The following is a 27,735-nucleotide window of genomic DNA, read 5'->3' on the forward strand; positions in this document are numbered from 1 at the left end:
ATTCGTTTAATTTGAGACTAATTAGTTTAATCTTCTCAAAGATTAATCTTCAAGTTTTTTACCAACGAAAGGAAGAAGGGATACCGTATGGTCTGTACATTTCTAGAAGTGCTGGGTTTAGAGTGGGTTTCTTAAGTGGGGTTACCCAAACCTGATTAAATACTGTGGGAACGGTTCTAGAGTGAAGAGATGTGTTGATGATATGAGTGAGTGTGGGTACAACTGAAGAAGAAATGATGGCTGAATCCGAAATCGCCCCTAAACCCTCAATCCCTCAAAACCCTCAGTTCACTTGAAGGAGTGAATGAAAACAAGTCAGCGAATTCGGACTGCCTTTGTGTATCGGCTTGTTATTGAGGTACAATGTGGTATTAGAATGAGTGCACTCAATAACATCCACTATGGTTTCAGACACCACTACAAATGGTTGTCCTCTCAAATAGTGCCCTATTCAAGGATTTCGGATTCAGCCGATGCTTCATTAACAAAGTTCGGGAGGAGCATGTTGATCTATCCAGTCATCATGTCATTCCAACCAGCTGTCAGTAATAAGTAATCAACATGTCTACCCAATTAGCACGAGTGCAGGATTATATAAATGCACAGTCAACTCACCAATGTTCCTTGACTGCCACCCGCCATAAAAAGAAAAAGAAGAAGAAGAATGTTCCTCGACAGTTTTCAGCATCCCTCCACCACCCCGTCTCCACACACTCGCCTGGTTACTTTCCTAACCAGAAACACGGGGGGAATACTCTGGGTTCAGGCCAAATACAGAACTCGGAGCCCTCTCCTCGGACAGCATGGCAAATAAATATACCATTTATTCTATCTGACTTAAGTGTGAACTCGTGAAATGGAGAAGATGAGAGCGGATAGGATCAAGCGGACAGGTGTTTTTGAAAGGATGAGTTTGGAGACTTATGGCGCTATTTTAACGATATGGATCGCATTTTGATGTGTATGTGTGTGTGAGAGAGAGAGTTTGTGTGCACATGCATTTAAATGCAATTACAAAGCAATTAATTGGTTTTGTTTAACTCTGAAACATTTTTCGAGTTGTGTTGTGGTAGAAATAGCTACGGGTAGCACCAGTTGATTGCCGAGTGCAACCATTCTACGTCATCAACCTAGAACGCAAACAAAATGGCGCCGCCCATTGTCCAAATATATCATGGATTTTTTAAATAACGTGGATCTTTCATGGGTTTTCTACTACATATTTCAGTAAGAGACATCATTTAGGTTCATTTAAGCCATACAAGTCTTAACATCAGTGGATCACTTTAATGAGTCATGGGTGTGTTTTGGGCGTAACATGCAATAAACCATTCAATTGGATTCACTATTTACATGGAGGGATTTGCGAGTGGAAAGACTGAACGCTTCTCCAGAGAGGAATCCTTTTATTTTGAATATTTAAAAATGTGTGTGTGCTGCTGCATCAATGGCGCAGTCGTTTTCAGTTCCGCAAAATAGCAACCCACCAACAATGCGCCTGAACACACCTGGTTTTCAGACCAGCACGCCCATGGGCGAACAGATGTGCATTTGCTATTTAAACAACATGTCGCTGGACGTGAAAATGATAACTGCGTCCGGCTTAAATAGCAAAAAACACTTGCATTGCATTGTATGATAGCGTCCTTAGAGTGGAAGGAGGGGAGAATGTGTGTGTGTTTGCTGATGAGATTGTGATGTGGAAAATTGGCTGCTGATGATCTTGGTGAGAATGTGTTGATTTAAACCCATGGAAATAAGATGTCGTATTCCCGACTCTCTCCGTGCGTTCTGATTCCCTTCACTTTTACTTGGAAAGTAGTTGCAAATGTTGTCCGTGCTTATTTTGAATACAGCCAGCAAAAAAAAGCACAAAGTTTTGGTTAAGTCCAGATCTTTAAAGCTCTCTGCATGCGTCCAGCATGGTTTGACCTTTTAGTGATTCCACGCAAATGGGAGTTTTATACTTGAAATATTATAATAATCTCCGAATCAGAGACAATTCAATTCTGGGTCTGCGTCATTTACAGTCTACTCATATTACAATGCGTTGGATGAGAGTTGGGTCAGTTTACATTTAAATATAATCTAAGTTGGAATAGAAATTAGGTTTCATCATAACATATGATTGGATTATGTCTCTCAGTAATGCAAACTGAACTGATCTTAGTGGCATAAATCAATGAAAAATATACATGAGTAAAATAATATTTAAGAAAAGAGACATTGGACTCCATTCTAGATGCGAAAGCAACAATGCAAAGAACTAAATTCAGCATTGGGACCAAACAAATGAATTCTCATGATTATATCAACCTCTCTGACACCAGAATAAAATTTTAAAAATGTGTTATTTTACACACAACCAGTGAATATTTACTGTGCTTTACACTTTCACAATGCCATTTCTTCATAGAAAGTTCTGTTTTCCTCTTGCACAGGATGTATTATACATGATATCTATATTATTTACCAAATAAATGTGACTTTAAATGTACACCATTTATGATGTTATATACATTATATTTATTTTATTTATTTAGCTGATAACAAATGAGCACAATATCATTTTCATAGACGAATTCTTTAATGAAGGAGAATTGTAACTAAAAGGCTGAACTGTGGTCTCAGAACAGAGTGTTTATCATAAACGTAAGGTCAGGGCTGAAATGAGTTGTCATATTTGTATTGAGGCAAGTTGTCACGTGTATCAAATGTGCTTGTCAGTTAATTTTTTTGTATATCGCTTTTCACAACAAATAATTTCAAAGCGGCTTTACAAAGATGTGTATCAATGTCAATAGCTTTCCAGAAAATATGCTTTGTCATCCTTGAGCTCCCAGTGAAACTAAAGGAGACTGTATGGCAAGGATTGTGTTGCAATTTATCATTTCAATATTTGTAGACCCATTGACATTATGTTTGATAACTCAAAATGATTTCTGATCACATGATCCTTCAGAAATCATTCTGACATTCTGATTTGTTGCTCAAATATTATTGGTATGCAATTATTCATAATAGTTGGTTTTATTGTGTTCTAGAAAGTTTTTGCTGATAATAAAAATAAATGTTTCTTGAGCAGCAAATCATCAAACTGAAGACTGGAGTAATGATGCTGAAAATCCAGCTTTGACCACAGGAATAAATTACATTTCACAATATATTTTAAATTGTAACAATATAAAAAAAATATTTCACCATATTAATGTTTTACTTTGTTTTTTTAACCAAATAAACAAAGTCCTAGTGAGCAATAAGCATGAGACTTTTTTAACATTAAAGGAGGCCAATTCAACACCTCAAACTCATTGTGCTCCTCAAATCATTCCTGAATCATTTTTGCTTTGTGGCAGGGTGCATTATCCTGCTGAAAGAGGCCACAGCCACCAGGAAATACCGTTTCCATGACAGGGTGTACATGGTCTACAACAATACTTAGGTAGGTGGTACGTGTCAAAGTAACATCCACATGGATGGCAGGACCCAAGGTTACCCAGCAGAACATTGCCCAAAGCATCACACTGCCTCCGCTGGCTTGCCTTCTTCCCATAGTGCATCTGGTGCCATGTGTTCCCCAGGTAAGCGACACACACGCATCCGGCCATCCACGTGATGTAAAAGAAAACGTGATTCATCAGACCAGACCACCTTCCTCCATTGCTCCGTGGTCCAGTTCTGATGCTCACATGCCCACTGTTAGCACTTTCGGCGGTGGACAGGGGTCAGCATGGGCACCCTGACTGGTCTGCAGCTATGCAGCCCCGTGCGCAACAAACTGCAATGCACTGTGTATTCTGACACCTTTCTATCAGAACCAGCATTAACTTCTTTAATTTGAGCTACAGTAGCTCGTCTGTATGATCGGACCACACGGGACAGCCTTCGCTCCCCACGTGCATCAGTGAGCCTTGGCCGCCCATGACCCTGTCGCCGGTTCACCACTGATCCTTCCTTGGACCACTTTTGATAAATACTGACCACTGCAGACCGGGAACACAAGAGCTGCAGTTTTGGAGATGCTCTAACCCAACATCTAAAATAAATGTTGGCAAATATGTGTAGGTATATATATACTAGGGGCTACACAGACTAGTCGACTTTAATGCTCTGCCATGACGCTTTAAGCTTGAAGTCGCCGGCCTATAGTGGGCGCAACAGAATAAGCCATTTCCTGACACGCACGCATGTTTCCAACCGTTAAAATTACAAATAAATACATACCCAGAGAGCTCTCCACAAGACATGTTTGATTATGCCATCTGGGAGCTCAAAATTGAACGGGAGAACGCACGCTTATTGTACAGTTAATTTAATCGCTGTTCTCAACTAATGCGGTGCAGAAATCTGTGAGAAATATAACGACGCAAAGAAAAAAGAACCGACACAAACGCTGTTATGTAGGAACAAAAGCCTTGTGGGCAGCGCTGTGCTCGACTTTCATCACATTAAAGGGTTAGTTCACCCAAAAATGAAAATTCTGTCATTAATTACTTACCCTCATGTCGTTCGACACCCGTAAGACCTCCGTTCATCTTCGGAACAGAAATGAAGATATTTTAGTCGAAATCTGATGGCTCTGAAAGGCCTCCATTGGCACAATGGCACGGTTCACTCTCAAGACCCTTAAAAGGTACTAAAGACGTCGTTACAAAGTCCATCTCACTACAGTGGTTCTAAAATAACTTTATGAATCGGCGAGAATAGTTACATAGTGATGACGATTTCAAAACACGGCATCATGAAGCTTCGAAGCGTTATGAATCAGCGAGTCGATTCAGCGGTTTGAATCGCCAAATTTCAGCAGTTTGGCGGTTTGACACGCGATCCGAATCATGAATCGGCTCAGTGATTCATAACGCTTCGAAGCTTCATGAGGCCGTGTTTTGAAATCGTCATCACTATATAAGTCGTTATTTAGGGTTTTTTTGCGCACAAAAACTATTATCGCCTTTTAAGGGTCTTGAGAGTGAACCGAAGATGAACGGAGGTCTTACGGGTGTCGAACGACATGAGGGTAAGTAATTAATGACAAAATTTTCATTTTTGGGTGAACTAACCCTTTAATGTCGACTTGAAAAAATCTGAAGTTGTTCAACCCCTAATATATTTACTAAAATTGATTCTAGATGCGATTAATTGCTAGCCTAGAAATCTAGACGCACCCTAGCGGCAGAACATTTATTTTGCCGCGAGTGTAGTCTAGCAACTCTCGGTAGACCAGAGAGCTGGAAAAACCAAACTCTGGTCAGGCCAATCACAGCGTGTGTAGAGTCGGTGGGCGGGCTTAACATAATGACGGCACGGCACGTCACGGCAGAGTTGCGGAGGTTCTGCGTGCTACTCGTAAACACAGAAGCTGACGAACAGCTGTCTTTTGAATTGGCTTTGGCCGCGACTCTGGAAGACTTGAAGTTAAGCTTTTCTTTGAGAAAAGAACGGCACTGAAGTCATTCTTAAGAAAAGAAGATATGTTCGAAGTTTTGCCGACCGGATACGGCGAAAGTCTATCAACGTTAGCTCGGCTTCACCTTCTTTGCTCTGGTTGGTTGTGGCGCTCATGGCGCTATCCAATTGCAGGCAGAGGGAATTTGAAAGACAACTGTTTATCCCGCCCCTCGGATTGAGCCCTGTCAATGGTGAGTTTCCAGACCCAACATCTTGATGTGGGTCTGGCTTGTCAGGGTAATTAATTGCGATGAATTGAGATTAATCACGATTGTTTGCGGTTAATAACGATTAATCGGTTTGACAGCACTAAATTTTATTTAAATGTTTTATTATAATTAACTAATTATATATTTTTAAAAATCTTTTCATATGATTCTTATGCACCAAACATTATAAGGAAAAGGAGAAAAATATATTTATTTATTTACTTACTAATTCATTCTAGATTTGAAGAAAATACAGGGGCATCCTACTTCCCCATTGGTGCAGGTGATGGGTATCAGGCCACCAGGATGCCCCACCCTGTGTGAGTGACAGCAGACAACAGATGCCCATCATCATCATCACTGTCACGAGGAAGGAGAGCAGAATCAGTTCGCGCGCACGTTCCTCTGAGCGCGTCCTGTAGCTGTCGCGTGCGTCTCTGTCCAGCTCTGCCATTCCTTCATCGGGACTGATAAAAGAGCGCTTCTGCTGCCACGGACATCCAGACATAAGTTCTGCTAAATAGTTGGAGATTATGTTCACTGGACTTTTAAAGGAGGAGCCCATTCATGAACTCTCAGACTGTGGTGTGGAGCAAAGGAGAAACAAATAGATCTAACCGAAGCTGTGCTATAGTGTGCTGAAGATCGGGATCATGGCTGGATGCTGCATGTCTGCGGAGGAGAAGGAGCGGCAGAGGATCAATCAGGAGATAGACAAACAACTGAGGAAGGACAAGAAAGACTCCCGGAGAGAACTCAAGCTGCTGCTGCTGGGTGAGACCTGCCTGTAGGCTACTAGCAGGACAATGTGGAAAAATGTCATGAAAAGAAGACGTGTTACTGATAGATAGACATATATAGTTACTCTGTTAGGACACCTGTGTTTACGTGAGGGGAGATTTTGTGAAAAGGAAGCGCGCGTAACTCCTGTGTGCTGCTCGCGTGCCCGTCAAAAACGATTTTTTTTATTTCAATGAATTGTAGCTTGCAATATTTTAGTTCGATAATGTTTTTTATAAAAAAAATTATGATACTAAATTATATTTATGCAGTAGTTAATCCATTTATTCACTTTTTGAGCATGGACCTGACATTTCCAACTTAAACTGACGTAAATCTTGAATGTTTTGGAGCATTATGATACTTGAAATTTGGTCTCTTTTTAAAGACGACACTTGGCAGATTATTTCTGAAGTGAAAAAAGTTTTAAACAGTGATATTGAAAAAAAAATAAAGTTACGTTTATTAGTATGAAAAATGCACAAAAATAAATATTTTTTATATGAAGTATAGCTATATTTTTACTCGTTTTACTCTAAAAAAATCGCCACAAATCTAAACAAACTGTGTTCCAAAGTTGATATCTCAAAAAATGAGTACAATTTTGTTTGGGCGCAGTACCAAACGCTTCCACTAGATGAAATTCGTTTCCCATTCATTTCCAATGAGAACATTTTTGGACATGTCCATGAATTTGTGTGAGTGTGTGTCACACAGCAAGTGCAAAAACCTTTACCAAGTTTCGTACCATTCCGATGAAGTAAAACATTCTAAAAAAAAAAGTTAAATTAATTTTTCAGTCAAAAATGACTGAAGCGCACCAAACCTTGGAAGTAGCCTATATGAAAAAACCTGTACTTGCATATAATATAATATTACCAAAATAAAAGGCTAATTAAGTGTACTTAAAGAGAGCACACTTTCATGACTATGGTAACACTTTATTTTACAGCGTCCCTGTTGCACAACTTACATATAGTTACTATAGTAATAACAGTCAATTATACATAATTACATGCAACTAACCCTCAACCAAACCTTAACCATAACCCTAATTATATATATAGTAAGTACATGTACTTAGTACTTAATTGTATATTTACACTGTAACTATGGTAACACTTTATTTTAGTGTCCTTGTTACACACATTGCATGTAGTTACTGTAGTTATAACTATAAATGATGCATAATTACATGCAACTAACCCTACATCAAACCTATTGGAATTATATTAAAAAAGTACTTGCAGATAATGTAATATTTCCCAAATAAAAGGCGGCTTAAGTGTACTTAAAGCTGTTACACGTTTACATGTAGTTACTGTAGTCAATTATGCATAGTTACATGCAACTAACCCTAATTCTACCCTTACCCGATAGTAAGTACATGTAATTAATATTAATAATATTAATAATAGTACTTAATTGTATAATTACGCTGTAACACGGACACCTTAAAATAGTGTAACCAAGTACGCTTTTAAAACAGCATTTTGTAGTAAAGTTTAACTTTAAAGTACATTTTAAATAATTATGTTTTAAAAATATTTCATAGTAGAATAGTTCAATATTACATTTAGTGTTATTCAATATTACATTGAAAGTTAATATATTTTGGTATCACTTTATTTTACACTGTCCTTGTTACATATGTTACATGTACTTGCCATAGTAATAACAGTCAATTATGCATAATTACATGCAAATAACCCTCAACCCAACCCTAATCCTATAGTAAGTGCATGCAGTTAATTATTATTAATCAGTACTTAAATATATAATTACACTGCAACAATGACACCTTAAAATAAAGTGTAACCCATATTTTGAACGAACTAAGCTGCAACTTTACCATTACAAATGCATGACATACAAGGGTTACACTTTATTTTAAGGTGTTATTGTTACAGTGTAATTATACATTTAACTACTGAGTAATAATAATTAACTACATGTACTTACTATAGGTCAGGTTTAGGGTTAGTTGCGTGTAATTATGCACACATTATAGTAACTAGATGTAACAGACACTGTAATAGAGTGTTACCCATACAAGTTACAGATATGCATATTTTAGTTTTACATTTAGTTTTACCATAAATGCTTGTCAGTGCATTCAGCGCCATATTTCGAAGACAATAGAAGTAATTATGAAATTACATATACATATGTAGCCTAAGTAAGTGGGTCAAAAAACACTCTTGAGTTCAACTAATTTAATATGAATTTAAACTATAATAAGTTTTGCAATTAAGTGTCAGAAAACATTACATTCAGTTTGCACTTAAGTTTATTTTTAACATGGGAGTACATCCACCAAATGATGTTCTGGCGGGTCTGTGCTGGTCTATAGAAAGAGATGTATGTGTGGTTTTAGCTGCTGTGGCACCGTTTTATACAGCAGTTCCTGGCCGCACGGCCACTGTCTCTGTTCTTGCTATGCAAAAGCATGCAAAACAGAACCTGCAGTGAACTCTAAATAAACTTTCTTCAACAGCACTCCCTCAACAACCTTCTGCCTGAGCTCATTTACAGTCACTATAACACAGAGAAATGGCGTTTGCTTTGTCATATGTGTGCATGTGTGTGTGGCTTGAGTGTCATTTATAATTGTAACAGCGGACCTACGCACCTGTGCAGGGTGTGTGAACTGAATCAGTCCCTGTAGATTCATTATTACACTGACCACATTAAGAGCTCGGCCCTCGGGACAGACCCAACAGAAAGGTCAAAATAATCATCACGTTTACAACACACTCTTTTAACTGTAACTGGCGAGCAATGCATTTTCTTTAGATGTCAAACATGAGTCTATTGTATGACGATGTGTTATACAATATGTAAAACAACACATTTGCATTGTGCTTTCATGTGAGTGTCTGTGTGTGTTTTGTGTACAAAAAGTCAAGTACGTTCAGGTGTGACCTGTACAATACAATTGGGCCGCAGCCTTTATAAACATTTTATTAGAAAGGGTTATGACAGTACAGTAATATGAGAATATTTGTCAGATACTACTACTTTCCAAAAACGTTAGTGTACGTACACAATTAGCTAGTTTGGATCGGAAAAGGCATTTATTTGATTAAATATACAGTAAAAGCAGTAATATTGTGAAATATTATTTCAATTTAAAATAACTTGTTTTCTATGTGAATACATTTTAAACATTTAATTTATTCCTGTGATTTTCAGCATCATTACTCCAGTCTTCAGTGTCACATGATCATTCAGAAATTATTCTAATATGCTGCTCAGCTATTATTAATTATTATTGGTACTCAATTATTAATAATGATTCTTATTATTATCAATGTTGAAACCAGATTTTTTTGTATTATTTTTATATTTTTTTGGTGAAAAACCATAAAACATTTTTTCAGGATTCTTTGATAAATAGAAAACTCAAAATAACAGCATTTATTTGATATAGACATCTTTTGTTTTATAAATGCATCAATTTATTGCATCCTTGTTGAATAAATTTATTAATTTCTTTATTTTTTTGTCTTGATTACCCCAAACTTTTATCATGCTTTCTACCGAAATATTAAGCAGCAAAAACTGTAAGAAATTGTCGTAATATTTTACAATATTACTGTTTTTACTGTATTTTTGATCAAATTAATGCAGCCTTAGTGAGACTAATGTAATTTTTTTTTAATATTTCAAACTGTTGACCTGTTTTTATTAATAATTATTTTATCAATTCTACATGTGAAAGTGAACAACATGACTTTTGGCTGTGACCCCTATGCTTACTTATTATTATTACAATCAAGGTTTCAAAAACATAATCTCTAATAACCTAAATTGTAAACCTCCCTATAGACGTCATGTTGAAATGCATGTCTGCCCTTTTCAATTGAACATTATTATAAAGGCGATAAATCTCAGGACTCATGGTTTCGAAGTGAACTTATTCAAATCCGCTCATTTTCATTTGTGTAAAGCATCGCAATGTCGCTACGACTTTCTCAAGATGCTAATTCATGCAAAGTGGAGGATGGCTGAATGGAGAACGGCTCACGGAAGAGATTTTCATCTCAAATTTGAAATCCCTTTTTAATGAACATTGATATTTAACCCATCCGTTATTGCTGTGGAAAGAATCGAGCTTTTGGGGTTATGTATGTTTTTTTTGGAAGTACCTTGTTGATGCATTTACACTTTTAAATGTCCTTTTAGACTTCGATGGTTGAAGGGTGAGTAGAATGATGTTATCTCATTGTACCCAGTTTAAAAAAGTGTATTAGAGCGAGCCTTTCACTGATTGTTTACAGCGGAAGTTACACCCATATTTCAGGCAAATAATAAGGTGGATAGGTTTCGGCCACAAGTTTCTGTTAAATGGTAAATAAATCACAATGTATTTTTGCTCTAAAAACTTGTAATCATCTTTGAAGAAATATGTGTAACGAAGCTGGCAAAACGGAAAGAAATACAAGTGAGCACTGAGTTTTACGTAATGCGTCTAAGTACTGTCTGATTGATACACTCATTACACTGGCGCTGTAACACAAGCGCTCGCCGTCCAGAAAGTGAACTTCTCTCAGACAGCTGTAAAAGTGTCAAACATCAGGGGCCAGCCGGTCTGTTGTGCACCTCCAGTAGAAAACACACGCTTCATTGTCAGACTGCAGAAAGCATTAATGTGTGTGTGTAAGGCATTAGAGAGTTCATGCTCTGCTAAGTGTCTTTGTCTTTTAAGTCGGTAAATCACCCAAAGAAGTCTCCATTTAGCCTAAATCTGACCTGGGAATATACATACACTATATATTTCGAGTCTTTATTTAGTAAAAAACCCAAAAAACCCCAACATCAAATAGTGAGTGTCCAGTGAAGTTGAACACATGACGTTTGCCTGAAGAATGGTTTTAGTGTGAGACTCTCACTCCACTCAGGGACTGTTTATTGGCCGAGGACAAGACAGATATTCTGCCACACGGCACTTTAAACAAAACTCACTGAAACACATACACCCCAAATCTCCGTCTCTATCTATCACTCCTCTGTCTTTTCTGTCTGCCGGGTATCATTTCATATATTGGTGTGTATATATATATACACCTATCAGGCATAACATTATGACCATCTTCCTAATATTGTGTTGGTCCCGCTTTTGCTGCCGAAACAGCCCTGACCCATTGAGGCATGGACTCCACTAGACCCCTGAAGGCGTGCTGTGGTATCTGGCACCAAGATGTTGGCAACAGATCCTTTAAGTCCTGTAAGTTGCGAGGTGGGGCCTCCATGGATCGGATTTGTTTGTTCAGCACATCCCACAGATGCTCGGTTGGATTGAGATTTTGGGAATTTGGAGGCCAAGTCAACACCTCAAACTCTTTGTTGTGCTCCTCAAATCATTCCTGAACCATTTTTGCTTTGTGGCAGGGTGCATTATCCTGCTGAAAGAGCCACAGCCACCAGGGAATACCGTTTCCATGAAAGGGTGTACATGGTCTGCAACAATGCTTAGGTAGGTGGTACGTGTCAAAGTAACAACCACATGGATGGCAGGACCCAAGGTTTCCCAGCAGAACATTGCCCAAAGCATCACACTGCCTCCGCCGGCTTGCCTTCTTCCCATAGTGCATCCTGGTACATCCAGACCTTCTTCCATTGCTCCGTGGTCCAATTCTGATGCTCATGTGCCCACTGTTGGCGCTTTCGGCGGTGGACAGGGGTCAGCATGGGCATCCTGACTGGTCTGCGGCCAATGTTCACTTGCTGCCTAATATATCCCGCCCACTAACAGGTGCCATGATGAAGAGATAATCAGTGTTATTCACTTCATGGTCATAATGTTATGCCTGATCGGTGTATATTTATTATAAGTATATTACATATATACTTTTTTACATGTTCATCTTTCTTTAGTGTGTAACGTAATGTTGCTATATCAGTGTCACTGTTTCTGAACTCCCTGAAACGCCTCCATTGTAGTCTTGAGTTTTCTTCCGGGACCCAACACATCACAATATTTCTCATTTAAATAAACCATACGCAGAATAAAGGGGCGGGGCCTAGTTGAGTTAGTTAGTAGTAGTGCTGGGACAATAAACGAATCTGGATCGATTTTGAGATTTTCAGTATGCATCGCGATTCTCTCTCCAATCGATTCTGAGCTTAGCTTTTATCAGCAGATGACGCAGCGCGCTTTAGAAATAGCCGTACTCTGCTTGCTTCAAATTCCTTGCACACACTGCTTGAATCTTCCATAAAATAATCTTTCATGAAGTTCGAAAAGGTTGAAGCAGATTACAAGGGTGTTTGCAGTGGGCTGTGTTTACATTAATTTCATGTCATAAAAGCATTCGGAGGTGCAAGTACATTTAACCACTTACGTGAACTCCTCTCACACACAGCCTGACGCACAAGCACTATTCTTCGTGAGCATTTGAGCGCGTGGTTAAAAACTAGCCTAGAGTGCCATGTGCCGTTAAAAACTGAGCTCAGAATCGATTAGAGAGAGAATTGCGATGCATACCGAAAATCTCAGAATCGACCCACAAATCGCGATGCATTGATTTATTGTCCCAGCCCTAGTTAGTAGTTTCACGGTTATGGTGAGGGGTGGAACATTTCCCAAACAGGTTCAAAGCAGTTGACCAATCACAACACACTGGTCCAGCTGACCAATCAGAGCACATTGTGCTTTTCAAAAGGAGGGGCTCACAGAGACTATGGTCGCAAGTCCAGCATAGTTCTATCAGTCGGTGTTTCCCGAAACCATCGTTCCAGCATCGCAAAGTTGTGTGGTTAGAAGCACAGTTTCCTGTTTGCAGGACGTGGACTTAATAAATCCTTATCTTGAGCAAAATGAGCAAGCTGACATTCAGTGCAATCTATCACCGCGTTCAATGTGGATAACATTGAATTAATATATTTTCGTCAGGTTAAATACTGATAATTGATCACTCCAGCCCCTTTACCAAAAACCTCTCTATTTAACCTTTGCACATCTGCCATGTTTGTAGTTTTTTAACACTTTTTTTAATCCGTGTTTGTAGTTCTAAGCGATTCCTCGTCCAACTTGCAATGGGTTGTGGGCAATATCAGCCGTTAGAGTGTGCGTCGATCAGCACTTCCAATTCTAACTGGAAATAGACCATCCGGGAATCGTTGGAATACTCATTTTAACATACTACGATTTGGGACATACTAATTCTAATTATCTAATTAATTTTGAATACTATTTAGGACGGATAGTATGCAAATTGGGACGCACCGTATATCTTTTATTTCAAATACATACAAATATCTTTTAGTTTGTCAAGAGATTTAAAGAACCATTTTTGAAGGGTGCGCATAATTATGATTGAATCTGGAAATAAAGCAAAATAAAAAAATGAGAATTAGTCTTCAGATGCCATATCCGTCATTTATAGCAAAAAATCTAACATTAATTCGATCTCAAACTGATTCATTAAAAGCAGTTATTAATTCCACCACCTACATGACATCATTGACCAATGTGGTTGCAACAAATTTGCGACAATACGGTTTCCGGAAACAGTCGTGTCTAGTTGATTTCTTCAACGATGCATTGTACTCTGGTAGTTAAGCAGTGAGTTACGTCGTTGTACCGGAAACACACCCCACAGCGTTTCTGACAGGCAATATAGACAGACTGACAGACGTTACTGGGAAAAGAGGAGCTGCAACAATAGAGAATATTGGGAAAATAATGTACAAGCATGAAAACCAATTCTAGTAGAGCCCAAAACAGGTTCTTTTTTAAATCTAGACTTTGTAATTTCACCAAAAAAGACTTGCATAACACATCACTATCTTCCATTGGTTGGAAAAACAAATAGCCACGCCCCCAACTCACACCATTGGTTGAGCCAGTGTTGCTGTGTCTGGCTGGTTGGGAGTTTATCATGCATTAATTAGCATGCGTTATCATTGATATACTATTTGTTTTTGTTATATTTAAAAAAAAATCTGTTTTCACTTTTATTATTTTAGATTACAACACTTAACGCATTTTATTCTAAGTTACCTTTTTTATGGTTTTAGCTTTAGTTAACGGTAAAAACCCGGCTGCACGTATATATTCCCCTCTCCTCAGCATTTGAAATGATCCTCAGCCCTTTACATCTTACAGCTGTCCTGAGTAAAGACACAGCAGCTGGAGAATATAAACACAACTCTGGCACATCCAGTCTGTCGAACATAATCATCTCAGTCTTGTCGCTACAGTAGCCAAACACTAAACAGATTTACCTTTTGTTCATCTCAAATATACAAATGAGAAGCGGCCAGATTCACCCAAGCATTTGTATCAAAGACACAAAACCAAAGTCATTTGTTGTTCATTTATGAAAGAATGTATTGAAGTTCAATTATTATAATGGTCTATAATAATTCATGGATTCTGGAATTGGTGTGGCATTGTTGATACTGATATCAGTTATCAAGTGATGCTAATAATTTCAAAATGGGCTGACCAACATACACTTCAAAGGTTTTGAGGTCAGTTTTTTGACTGATGTATCTTCTGCTCGCCAAGGCTGCATTTATTTGATCAGAAATTCAGTAAAAACTGTGAAATATTATTACAATTTAAAATAACTGTTTTCTATGTGAATATATAGTAAAATGTAATTTAATCCTTTGATCAAAGCTGAATTTTCAGCATCATTACTCCAGTCTTCAGTGTCACATGACCCTTCAGAAATCAGTATAACATGATGATTTGATGCTCAAAAAACATCTATGATTATTATCAATGTTTTTTTGTAGCATTGTAAACGTTCTACTGTCACTTTTTCAATCTATTTTGTCCTTGCTGAATAAAAGTGCTTATTTTCATTCTAAATTTTTTGTATGAGTAGTTGTGAATCAGTGTTGATTAGAACAGAAAGCGGCCATTTACATTTACATGCCATTTTACCATAGTAGTTTGTCCAAAAACATGGTAATTCAGTTGCAGAAACTAAAGGACTTATTTGTCTTTTCTCTTTTGCAGGCACAGGCGAGAGTGGCAAGAGTACTTTCATTAAACAGATGAGGATCATTCATGGCTCGGGTTATACTGATGAAGATAAGAAGGGCTTCATTAAGCTCATCCATCAGAACATGATCAGCGCCATGCAGTCCATGGTCCGAGCTATGGACATGCTCAAGATCGCTTATGGCAATTCAGACAACCAGGTACCGCACACAGACACAAATCTGCAAAGTGTAGATAGAAATTTATGCTACATTTTAAACTTTCTTGATCAGTTTTTGCCGTCCTGATGTCGACACATCCCAAGTGTTAAAGGGATAGTTCACCCAAAAATTTAAATTAAAATTAATTTATCAGTCATCATTTACTCACCCTCATGTTGCTCCAAAACTGTACGACTTTCTTTCTTAAAGGAACATGCCACTTTTTTTGAAAATAGGCTCATTTTCCAACTCCCCTAGAGTTAAACAGTTGATTTTTACCGTTTTCGAATCCATTCAGCCGATCTCCGGGTCTGGCGGTAGAACTTTTAGCATAGCTTAGCATAGATCATTAAATCTAATTAGACCGTTAGCATCTCGCTCAAAAAAATGACCAAAGATTTTTGATATTTTTGCAATGATATTTCGCAGCGCCTGAAAATAGGCTAACTTCCGTCAACATAACCAACGTGACAACCTGCTTGCACGATTATTTTCAGGTGCAGCGTAATATTATTGCTCCGCTGCACCCATGGTACAGCAGCAAAGTTCCTTGATTATTACGCAGGAATGAGAACTAGTAGTTCCTAGTTATATCGGTCTAGAAAATTGCAACTTTTCATTTTCCGTCTGTCTTAGTATACAGTGTCTTACAGAAGAGTCAAGTTTCAAATAGGAAAAATATCAAAACTCTTTGGTCATTTTTGAACTAGATGCTAACGGTCTAATCAGATTCAATGATCTATGCTAAGCTATGCTAAAAGTTCTACCGACAGATCCGGAGATCGGCTGAATGGATTAAAAAATGGTAAAACTCAATTGTTTAACTCTAGCGGAGCTGGAAAATTAGCCTTTTTTTTTTTTTAAATAGAGTGTTCCTTTAAGTGGAACAAAAATAGGATAAAAAAAAGAAGATTCAACAGAGTCCAGTGTTGTTTTGGACCCTACTGACTTTCATTGTCTGGACAAAACAGTTGAATTATTCTTCAAACTATTCTATGGCAGCGGCTATTTGCACCAAGTGAAAAGAGTGCTATTTACACTATCAAAAAATACTAGTATTTTCTTTGCAATAAGTGTAAATAGTAGTTAGACGCTATTTATACTTATAAATAGTGGTGGATACTATTTGCACCTCAGAGTTGTTGTACATAAAACGGTATGCAATAATAACATAGAGCCTCATTCATGAAACCCGAGCAGAACGAATGTGTGAATCGTTTGTAAAGCCGTTCTGACATACATTTTTGCATTCACGAAAATGTTAATATTTTCAAAATGTTAGTTGGTACTGAAGAAATTTACACCTGCTCCCTACCACGCGTAAAACGTTTGGACGTTTTGTGTTCTAATTTAGGCAAACGGATGACATTGCATTTTGATGCACTATGTACAATAATAATATTTCAGTTGATTTGCCCAGTCTTTTTTTTTCTTTCTTTTTTAAACTGTTCGACTTTCGGTAAAACGCTGCACTCGTCACTGTCACTTTTTACTCAGCTGTCCAATCACAGTGGAGGAGGGGCAGGACAAATACAATACCGACCAATCATCCTATTTGTACAACGACGATGGAGAAGTTAATGTTGCTGGTTTTTGCTGTTACATGTGTGACCTGCGTTGTTTTGTTTTCACTACGTTTCCCAATTTGCTTTGTGTTTTACTCATGATCTACTCATGACCGAATTGATTAGTCATTCGGTTCTACGTGTGTTCCTTCATCACCTCATTAGTTCCTTTGTTTGCCCTGTCAATTTAAACCCTGAGTTCTCACGCATTCTCTGTTCGTCCTCATTTGAGAGCGTGTTTGGTTGTGTTTATCATTGTTGTTCACACGGTCAACACACGACAATTGAACATTTATTGCTAGGCATATGGCCAATTAGTTTTTTAGTATTTATGAAATATACTGGAGCCGAACCTGAGAAGGGAGTCCAGAAGATTTCACAGCGCTCCTGGAGACGTAATTTGCGTAGTTGTAACCCGTGGGCGGGGATTATGCTAATTATGAACGTAATTATGAGCATTATGAATGAGCAGTACATTAATATACACATGTTCAACTACTGAATCCGTGGTATACGAAGCCTTTTTGAATCTGGAGTAGTACTTCATTTCCGCGAACCAGTTCTTTTCGGACAGTTCGGATCAATGAACAGGTTCAAAAAGCCGATTCATAGGTTCCTGACGTCATCATGCAATGATGTCATTATGCATTTCTCAATGTCATGTTATATCAAGGAAACATTCAAATAAATAATCCGTGTCAATGCATATTGCAACAATTGAATAAATTTATTTGCGTGAGTGCATTTGCTGATTATTGCCTTTCGTTCAATTAAGTTAATGTTGTTTGTGTTCAGAGTTAATTCAATTATCTTTCATGTCGGATTCGACTGAAAATTGCGCAACTAGAGTACACATGACAGGCACTGATCAACAAACGCGGATATGTTACATGTCTAAAGTAGCCTATATATAGAAAGAATAAACTTATACATTTCGCCTAACAACTTAAAATATAATCTGCATGCACAATAAACTACAGTAAAATGTATTTAAAACAATCAACATAAAGGTTTTTGCAGGTTTTAATAAAATGTTATTTAATAACAGTAGTCATAATAAGCATATTTCCAGTAGCCTACGTGCCTCAGACTTGCGTCGCCAACTCAATCATCCTCGGTAATCCTCTGCAAACTTCGACAGATGTTTGAACCGGCTCTTTTGGTTCTTTTTTGAAAGAACGTGCTACTTCGGCTTTTGCGCCTTGCGTCATCAACAAGGAACTAAAGTTCGATTCAGTTCGATTAATGAACCAGCTCAACCGGTTACTTGCTGAGAACCGGTGTCATGAGAAATCGTGTCCTACTGTGAAATAGTGTCCGCTTAGGACCCCAGAGCGATCCTATTGGCTAAAAGAACTTTTAATAGGTAATCTGTTCACAGCCTGATTACAATTCTTACAAAATCACGTTTCGATTTTTGTCGTTTAAATTGTGTTAAAATAGTCCTTAACGTCTTGTAAAGCATATGTTTCATATACTAGTATATAACCGTAGCTATAAGTTGTAATGTTTTTAGCGTACATTCTAGCATAGCATACAGCTACCCGATTAGCTTAGTTTATACACCACGGTTGCACTTACCCTACATTTTAAAAGCCCCGCTTTAATGTTTATACAATCAAAAAAGTTGTACCTGTTCAGTATATTATTGTTTTTTTTTTATCCTTTATTATTTACATTATAGGGACATTACTATGTTATGATTTTGTATTGGTATTATTACTTAGTTTATCTTTTATTGAAATAATTTACAATATGTTAGGCATGTTATTGCTCCAATTTTGATCAGGCATTACCATGTTGGGTCCTAAGCGGACACTATTTCACAGGAGGACACGATTTCTCATGACACCGGCTCTAAAGAACGATTCGTTCAAGAACCGAACATCACTAATCTGGAGGAGAGTTTTCGTAAAGGTCCATTTTACACGCAAATATACAAGCCTAAATTTGCTCGTATATTTACGAAAGTTTCATGAATGATTCAATACAATGTATCTATACACTGCATCTAATTTGCATATTGTGTTCTTGGTGCAAAATGTAATGAAAAAATAAGTGTAATAATGGGAGTAATAATTGGCAAAATTTTCATAATATCTAATATTTCATAGGAATATTGATATGTAATTTCTTTCCCTATTCACTTGTTATGTCTCCAAATGCCTGATAAACATGCTTTAAATCCTGGCGTCCACTACAGTGGACATTTATGAAACCAATGCCGTTCTGTAACAGAAAGTCATATTTTGATTAGAAACCCCCTTAACATTTTCCTGAGATGTTGATTTATAACAAACAATTTGAAAATGAATCCAATTTAAACTATAATTACATTTTTTTTTATCATATTTCCATACGAGTGCTAAACATTAATGTCAGCCATTTTTAAAGACCAAGAAGTTGTTGTTGTCCTGGTGAAACCTCCAAACATTGGTATCTCTGCAAAGCCCCGAATGTGCTCTTTACAGGACATCCAGACTGTGACATGTGACATGTATGATGTCAGAGATATTCACTAAAATATAATGTCCACTACAGTGGACAAAAGTCTATTCGTGGGTCCCAGGAGGATATTTATTAAAAATATTAAATGCATGCTGCCTTGTTGAGACAATAAAGCCCTTCCTTCACATAACCCTAAACACTTTATTATTGAACACGTTAGACACTTTTCAAATATTTTCTTCATTTTTATTGAAAATAAATGTCTTTCCGGTCTGATGTGACGGGCGGATTCAAATTCGGGTTGATTTGCATAAAAACTTTCAGCCACACGCCTTATCCCTACACTAATAATACTAGCAATCCAGCGTCTTCTGTAGTTTTGTCTGGCCCAATCAGATGTCAGTGAGCGGAGTTAGTGTAAGTGTTAGTGTATTTGCACTTAGTGTAAATAGATACTCCAATATTTTATTTTGTGTTCTATAGAAGTCATACAAGATTTAGAATGCAATTTGTAATGTCATGAGGTTGAGCAAATGATGACAGAATTATCTTTTTTTCCAGAAAATTCAAAATGTGTTTTATATATATATATATATAAATTGAACATGGATAACCACTAAAATATAAATTTCGTCTTATCGCCCCGCCTTGTGTTGAATGGATCAGACACCCTCCTGCTAAATCTCGAAAAGTTTTTAAATCTGAAATATAATGCTCACAATCTTCACTGCCCGGACCCCTAAAAATCTGCTAATAAAACAAGACAAAATATATGTGTGTATCCAAGATAATGTACAACACTCACTATCTATTATCTAATGCAGTTTTGCTTCTCAACATATGTATCTTGGCTTAGAAACATCTGGAATTAATTTTGGTCATTGCGTATTTGATAATGTGTCAAAATGTAGTTTTGTTGAACTTCATAATCATGCTTTTTTATATTCATCTGTTTGTTTCCTTCCTTCCTTCCTGTTTATATGCTCTGCTCCACTTGAACTCACATTAATTGGCTGTTTTCCATTCGGTTTCTTGACCGCACACTCTCATTGGTCCCCTGGGGAGTGGGTGGTGAACTCTGACTGGCTGTGCTTGTCTCTACAGGCTCATGGTACGCTGGTGAATGATGTTGAGGTGGATAAGATCATGAGTTTGGACGAGGCCCAAGTGAACGCCATCCGTTGTCTATGGAATGACACTGGGATTCAGGAATGCTACGACCGCCGTCGAGAGTACCAGCTAACTGACTCTGCCAAATAGTCAGTCTTGTAATTTTGCACCGATTAAAACTATAATCTCTGTGTTTTTGACATATGTTTGTGACGTGGTCATATATATGTTACTGGAAACTCTGCAGACACTTGTTAAAAAAAGTAGACTTTTGTAGTATACTTATGGAAATAAAAGAAATTATGCTATTTGCTAGTTGAAATTTAGAAATTTAGAGTTTTATTCAAGTACTTTAAATGTTTAATGAAGTGCTTTACATGTGTACAGTATCAGAAGTGTGTTTAATCGAATCATCTGCGTTTCTCTAAATATCCAGAATGTTTGTGTGTGGCATTGTGATGTAAAACTCCTCACAACAACCGTAAAACCTATTTTATCAGCTCTGGCCATGACTTGACCACAGTATTTGTTTCATCCCATAACAGCTACCTGAGTGATATAGATCGGATTTCAGATGCGGCGTACATTCCCACAGAGCAGGATATTCTGAGAGCCAGGGTTCCCACCACAGGTATCATCGAGTATCCGTTCGATCTGGAGAACGTCATCTTCAGGTAACAATCCTAATATACCGCATCAATGTTTTGCCATGCATCAGCACACACAGGAAAATTAATTTAGCTGTACAAACAAATTGATCAAATTCCACAACACTAAGAGCCGGATTTACTAAACAGGGCAAATGAACGCAAGAGCGCAATCCCATAAAAGCGTGCATGGGAGTGGACAGTGATCTACTGACACGAAAATGAAAGAACACAGACGGATCATTTCCATAATGACCAACACAATTTACCCATTAGCGTCTGGTTTATGACATGCTTGTTTTGGGGCGGTAAATAGTGGCACAAATATGGGATGATTTTAGACTCAAAATGATAAATAAATGCACACACAATTATCCATGAACTTGATAAATGTTGAAGACATGTTTTTAATGGGTTTCCTAGATGTTGTTCAAAACGGTGATATTAAAAGTAGGCTATACTTAATTGAACATGCGCTATATTGCATATTAAGAATTTTATAATGGTTTTCTATGGGAGAAAGATGTTGTGATGAACAATGTTGTGTTCATAACCTGATTTAATCTGCTTGCCTATAGAAAGTAGCCTATGCGTTATTAATACCTTTTTAACGTTAGCCTACTGTTAAGCGTTTTCCTCGTCTTTATAACAAGGACACATAATGCGTCTTATAGGCAGAATAACGCTCGCAGTGTCTGTTTTGGCAGATACCGCCATCTAGTGGCAGCAGCTTTTTTTAGACAGCTGTGTGTGTGGATCGTGCAAGGCCAAACCGGCGAAATGAAAGTCTCAAAATCCAAATGAATCAAATAGGATCGACTCACAAACGAGTCAATGAATGAATGCGCGTCACCGGATCCACAAATGCACATCTTACTCGTTGCGTGCACAAATTCTGACCTACATTAATACAAAACCGAAGTTTTGTATTCACAACTATGTCTCTATTTGTACAAATCGCGGCACATTCATGTAATTCTATATTTTGCACACACAAGTTAAAAGGCATTTGTTTGTGGATAGTAAAACATGTCTGCAACATTTACAAAGTTCATGGATAATTGTGTGTGCATTTATTAATCATTTTGAGTCTAAAATCATCCCATACACAAACACAAGTAAATTGACGAGCGCAAACCTTAGTAAATCATCTTGTGTGATTAATTTAAAGACTCTCCTCACATAAATACTGCGTCTGAAAGGGACACTCCTACAAATGCATATGGAATAAGATCAGCTGCAAAAATAACCCTGTCCATGCCTTTTAAGCGCTAGTTTTTCGCTGCGTGTCTTTAGAAAATCCTGACAGTAGTTTTTAATGCCACAAGAGGGTTTGTGCTGGTGCAAGCTGTTACTAAATATGTCCCTTAAGCCCTATTCGCACGGGATTAGTATTATCTGGGGACCTCGTGTGATTTAGAAATTACTCCCCCACATCTGAATTTTGCGTGGCGCATTCGCACGGGATAAGCAAGCCTGTGATTTTACTCGAATTTACTGACTTATCTCCCGGATATGACGTCAAGACTTGTAAATGTTTTTTCGTTATAGATATAGCTGTATGAAATTATAAACAGTCGTATCAATATCATTTTGATTGTTTTATAGTACTAAAAATGATTTCGTTCAGTTAGAGAACAGACGCTACAATTAAAAACTGAACTGACCAATAGCTATAATAATATCTACGGCGGAAGATTCAGTTTCAAAGCTAAATGTAAAAGCGCCCATTTAAGCGAGTTTGTCATTGTACTGTTCTATTTTTGTGTTTTTCATTAAGGATAATATTAAACACACCATTCAAGCAATTTACTCCCAACTTGGTGCTCATTCTAAAGTGAAAGTATAATCAAAATGTTTAAGCCCAATTTATACTTCTGTGTCGAGTGTACGCCGTAGCTACGTTGTAGGCTGTGTGTTGCACGCATAGCCTACGACGTACCCTGACGCACACCTCTCCAAAATGTAACAACGCGTCAATTCTACGTGGACCGCAAGCGCTGTGATTTGTCTGATTGCATCACATGATTTTAATTCATGAGTATAACACTGAGTGCAAATAGTCTGCCTTGTTGGCAGAGGCTATTTACACTAACTCCGCCCACTGACATCTGATTGGGCCTGACAAAATTACAGAAGACACTGGATTGCCAACAGTATTATCAGTGTAGGGGTAAGGCGTATGGCTGAAGGTTTTCAGAACTCACTCTAATCCCTTTTCCCATCCCTTTTTTGTCTGGCCCAATCAGACGTCAGTGGGCGGAGTTAGAGTAAATAACCTCTGCCAATAAGGTGGGCTATCTGCACTTAGTGTAAATAGACACTCTGATTTTAATTTGCTGGACAAAAGATTTTCAAATATTAATAAAATAATAAAACCTGTTAAAATGTCCAGAGGGAACCTCTTTGGCCTTCTGCCTTGCATATTTATGTAATAGCTGAGCAGCTTTGTCTTTGTCATGTTTAACGGCTCAAATGCTGATCTCATCAGGATGGTGGATGTCGGGGGTCAGAGATCTGAGCGCAGGAAGTGGATTCACTGTTTTGAGAACGTCACCTCCATCATCTTCCTGGTGGCGCTGAGCGAGTACGATCAGGTCCTCGCTGAATGCGACAACGAGGTCAGGTTCGATTTGAGTTTGGCTGCTTTCAGCCCTGTTCTCTCTGACGTCAGCTGACCGGGTTTGTTTTTTTGTGTCCCAGAATCGCATGGAGGAGAGTAAAGCTTTGTTTAAAACCATCATCACTTATCCTTGGTTCCAGTCGTCGTCTGTGATTCTCTTTCTCAATAAGACAGACATCCTGAAGGAGAAGATTGGTCACTCTCACCTGGCCACCTACTTCCCAGATTTCACAGGCGAGTCTTTGATAGCAGGTTTACTGGTGAGACAAGAGCTGTGTACGAAATTTATTTTCAACAAGCGAGCGCTAAAAATGTAATCCTTATTCATATATAAATGCTGTCCTTAACATGTGACCTACCATTCACCGTGGACTCATGGGATAGTAAAGTGTCCATTGTATGCTCACTTCAAAATCTCACAGGTAGTAGTAGGTCGTCCGGGTACTTTTTGCCTACACTGTAAATTTAGACATACTTTTGTCCCATACTGTTTTTCACCAACTATATATTAGGGAAGTATGTGATTTCAGACGCAGCCAAGGTGCCTCTTGTGATTGCTCGAATGACATCATGTCCAATCAGCCATTTTGTTGATAAAAGATAAACTGATAAAAGATACAAGATAAACTGCAATATTTCCACGGTCAACTGTTAGTGGTATTATAACAAAGTGGAAACAATTGGGAAAAACAGCACGATGTGGTAGGCCACGTAAAATCACAGAGCGGGGTCAGCGCATGCTGAGGCGCACAGTGTGCAGAAGTCACCAACTTTCTGCAGAGCCAATAGCTACAGACCTCCAAACTCGTGTGTTCTTCAGATCAGCTCAAGAACAGTGCGTAGAGAGCTTCATGGAATCGGTTTCCATGGCCGAGCAGCTGCATCCAAGCCTTACATCACGAAGTGCAATGCACAGCGTGGGATGCTGTGGGGTAAAGCACGCCACCACTGGACCCTAGAGCAGTGGAGACGTGTTCTCTGGAGTGACAAATCACGCTTCTCTTTCTGGCAATCCGATGGATGAGTCTGGGTTTGGCGGTTGCCAGGAGAACGGTAATTGCCTGACTGTGTTGTGCCAAGTGTAAAGTTTGGTGGAGGAGGGATTATGGTTTGGGGTTTTTTTCCTGGGGTTGGGCTTGACCCCTTAGTTCCAGTGAAATGAACTCTTAATGCTTCACCACACCAAGACATTTTGGACAATTTCATGCTCCCAACTTAGTGGGAACAGTTTGGGGATGACCCCTTCTTGTTCCAACATGACTGCACACCAGCGCACAAAGGGTCGGTCCATAAAGACATGGATGAGCGTGTTTGGTATGGAGGAACTTGACTGGCCTGCACAGAGTCCTGACCTCAACATGATAGAACACCTTTGGGATGAATTAGAGCGGAGACTGCGAGCCAGGCCTTCTCGTCCAACATCAGTGCCTGACCTCACAAATGCGCTTCTAGAAGAATGGTCAAAAATGTCCATAAACACACTCCTAAACCATGTGGAAAGCCTTCCCTGAAGAGTTGAAGCTGTTATAGCAGCAAAGGGTGGACCAACTCCATATCAAACCCGACGGATTAAGAATGGGATGTCATTAAAGTTCATGTGCATGTAAAGGCAGACGTCCCAAAACTTTTGGCAATATAGTGTATATATATAAAATATACAAATACAATATAAACACACACTTTTATGTTAGATGTGATTTGACCGCACTAATATATATATAGTTCCTAAAATGTATTTTATCTTTTGAAAATGTTTTAATATAATTTGAAGAGTTATATTCTTTTAATGAGGATTTTTATGACTTTTGGCCTTTAACCACCCTGAGACGTTCAACTTTGACACCAAAATATATAAAAATCCATTTTAATTTGGATATAAAAAAACATGCTCGTCACAGAAAAGGTGTTATATGCAAGTCAGTTAAGTGTATTTTTAAATACATTAATAGATAGGACCAAAACCCAAGCATGACATCATCGACCAACCGATTATTGTCTTTTTTCAGGCCCCCAAGGTGATACAAAGTCAGCCCAGGAATTTATCCTGAAGATGTACCAGGACGAAAACGAAGACAAAGACAAAACCATCTACTCTCACTTCACTTGTGCCACCGACACCGAGAACATCCGGCTGATCTTCGCCGCTGTCAAAGACACCATCCTGAGACACAATCTCAAAGAGTTCAACCTGGTTTAAAGTCAATCAGTAGATGTAGCTGTCACTTTATCTTAACATAAGGACGTATATAAGGAGAATTGATGTGGATTCCTGAAAACAAGCCTTAATCCACCGATTCCAGTCCTGTTTAGGTCGTCTAATAGATGGATAACAGATGCTGTCACTTTGTTCTTTATAAAATAGATCAAAGTCTTGAAAACTACTTGTGTAAGAGCTTTTAAAGCCAGAGTAGAGGGGAACGTTTACATGTTAACGTAAAGAAAATTATTGCCTTAATGTAGTCATTTTAACACAATCACGATTGGTCATTTGTAGAAATGAAAGATATGATGTTATTTTATTATGTGTAAACTAGCATTTATTTGGTGTCAAATTTGACATTTCTCATCTTAACATGCATAATCCATAAAACACAGCCACTGAACTCATAGTTGAATTCTTTATTTTACCTCAGTCCGCTGTAATGAATACCTGAAGTGCCTTTAAACTGTAATGTCTTTATCTGCTTTGATAATATTTATTAAACAAGGATATACATATATTGTGTTGTTTCTCATTACAATTCCAATAAAATAAAAAAAACATTTATTAAATGTGCATAATCGATTAAAAATGACAATGTCATGCCTTTAAAGTCAACATGATATCGCATTCACAATTCTCAGTTTTACTTTCCTAACATCATGCATTTCCTATTAAAAATCAATAATGCAAGTATGCAGATTCTAGTGTAAAAGATGCACATTTTGTCCCAGAAATCATAATTATTTGAGCCGCCCGGAAACTTGATGCATCCCATCAACTTCCCACTGTTTATTGCTGTAAACTTTATTATATTAACATTAAAAGGACTGCATTAACTATTGGAAAGATGATAGAAAGGCCGCCTGTTTGCCTATTGGCTTAGATCATTTACAGGTCGCCCACAGGCCTTGGTGACATCAGGGTCAATAAATAGCGTTTCGAGATGACATTAAGTAAATGGACAAAACCTAAATATTACAGGTTGCATATTTGTGTTATGTTACAAGTGTGTCAGTACTCGAGCTGTAGAATCAATTAAATAGACACTGAGGATCAAAATAACGTTTCATGCAAAGCCACATATTAAAAAAATATCCCAGCTCTCCCGAGATTACCGTTTTCATAAATTCCTGGTCACTTTTGTTTCAATTCCACACAAGCTCCCCATAATATACATACAGTGCATTGGTCTTTATGAATACATTTATAAAACGACACCTTAATGTACACTTTAGTGTGTCTTTTGATAAGAGACGTCTGCACGTGGTTCGAGTCGCTGAACTGCATGTCGAGGCACATTGTAAAGGACAGACGGGCTCAGATTGAGTGGGTGAGGACAGAAAATACAATGTCATGTAATCCGAACACACAAGGGCACAGTCTAACAGTCATGACCGGAGTGGGTTAGCGAAGGACTGTTGCATTGTGGGTTTCGTTTAAATTGGCACACTGCAAAAGCAGCAGAAAAGGCACACGGCAGCTTCACCTGTCGTTACTTCGGCAGACTCTCCCTGGCATCTTCCAGCTTGGAAAGAACCCA

At 38.1% G+C, this 27,735-nt stretch overlaps 2 protein-coding genes across 3 annotated transcripts in view; one reads left to right on the forward strand and one right to left on the reverse strand.

Annotated features, from left to right (window-relative positions):
• Positions 1-6,016: 6,016 nt before the first annotated feature.
• gna14a (guanine nucleotide binding protein (G protein), alpha 14a) lies at positions 6,017-26,711 on the forward strand. Its single transcript, XM_079827175.1, has 7 exons — positions 6,017-6,431; positions 15,415-15,599; positions 20,717-20,871; positions 21,268-21,396; positions 23,861-23,990; positions 24,073-24,226; positions 25,999-26,711. Exons 1-7 carry the CDS (start codon positions 6,311-6,313, stop codon positions 26,187-26,189), a joined length of 1,065 nt encoding a protein of 354 aa, XP_079683301.1. The 5' UTR covers positions 6,017-6,310; the 3' UTR covers positions 26,190-26,711.
• Positions 26,475-27,735, reverse strand: part of vps13a (vacuolar protein sorting 13 homolog A) — a 115,832-nt gene continuing 114,571 nt past the window's right edge. For both annotated transcript variants that reach the window (XM_079827174.1, XM_079827173.1), the window contains one exon: positions 26,475-27,735. In XM_079827174.1, coding sequence (XP_079683300.1) covers positions 27,688-27,735 — 48 coding nt within the window. In that variant the 3' untranslated portion in view covers positions 26,475-27,687.

Source organism: Gobio gobio (genome assembly GCF_949357685.1).
Source record: "Gobio gobio genome assembly, chromosome: 10".
Lineage (NCBI taxonomy): Eukaryota > Metazoa > Chordata > Actinopteri > Cypriniformes > Gobionidae > Gobio > Gobio gobio.

Excerpts from the sequence above, each read along its gene's own strand:
- gna14a (XM_079827175.1), top strand. The coding sequence starts at position 6,311 with ATGGCTGGATGCTGCATGTCTGCGGAGGAGAAGGAGCGGCAGAGGATC. Across the intron at positions 6,432-15,414 it reads ACTCAAGCTGCTGCTGCTGG|GCACAGGCGAGAGTGGCAAG; the intron begins GTGAGACCTGCC and ends TCTCTTTTGCAG. Across the intron at positions 15,600-20,716 it reads ATGGCAATTCAGACAACCAG|GCTCATGGTACGCTGGTGAA; the intron begins GTACCGCACACA and ends TTGTCTCTACAG.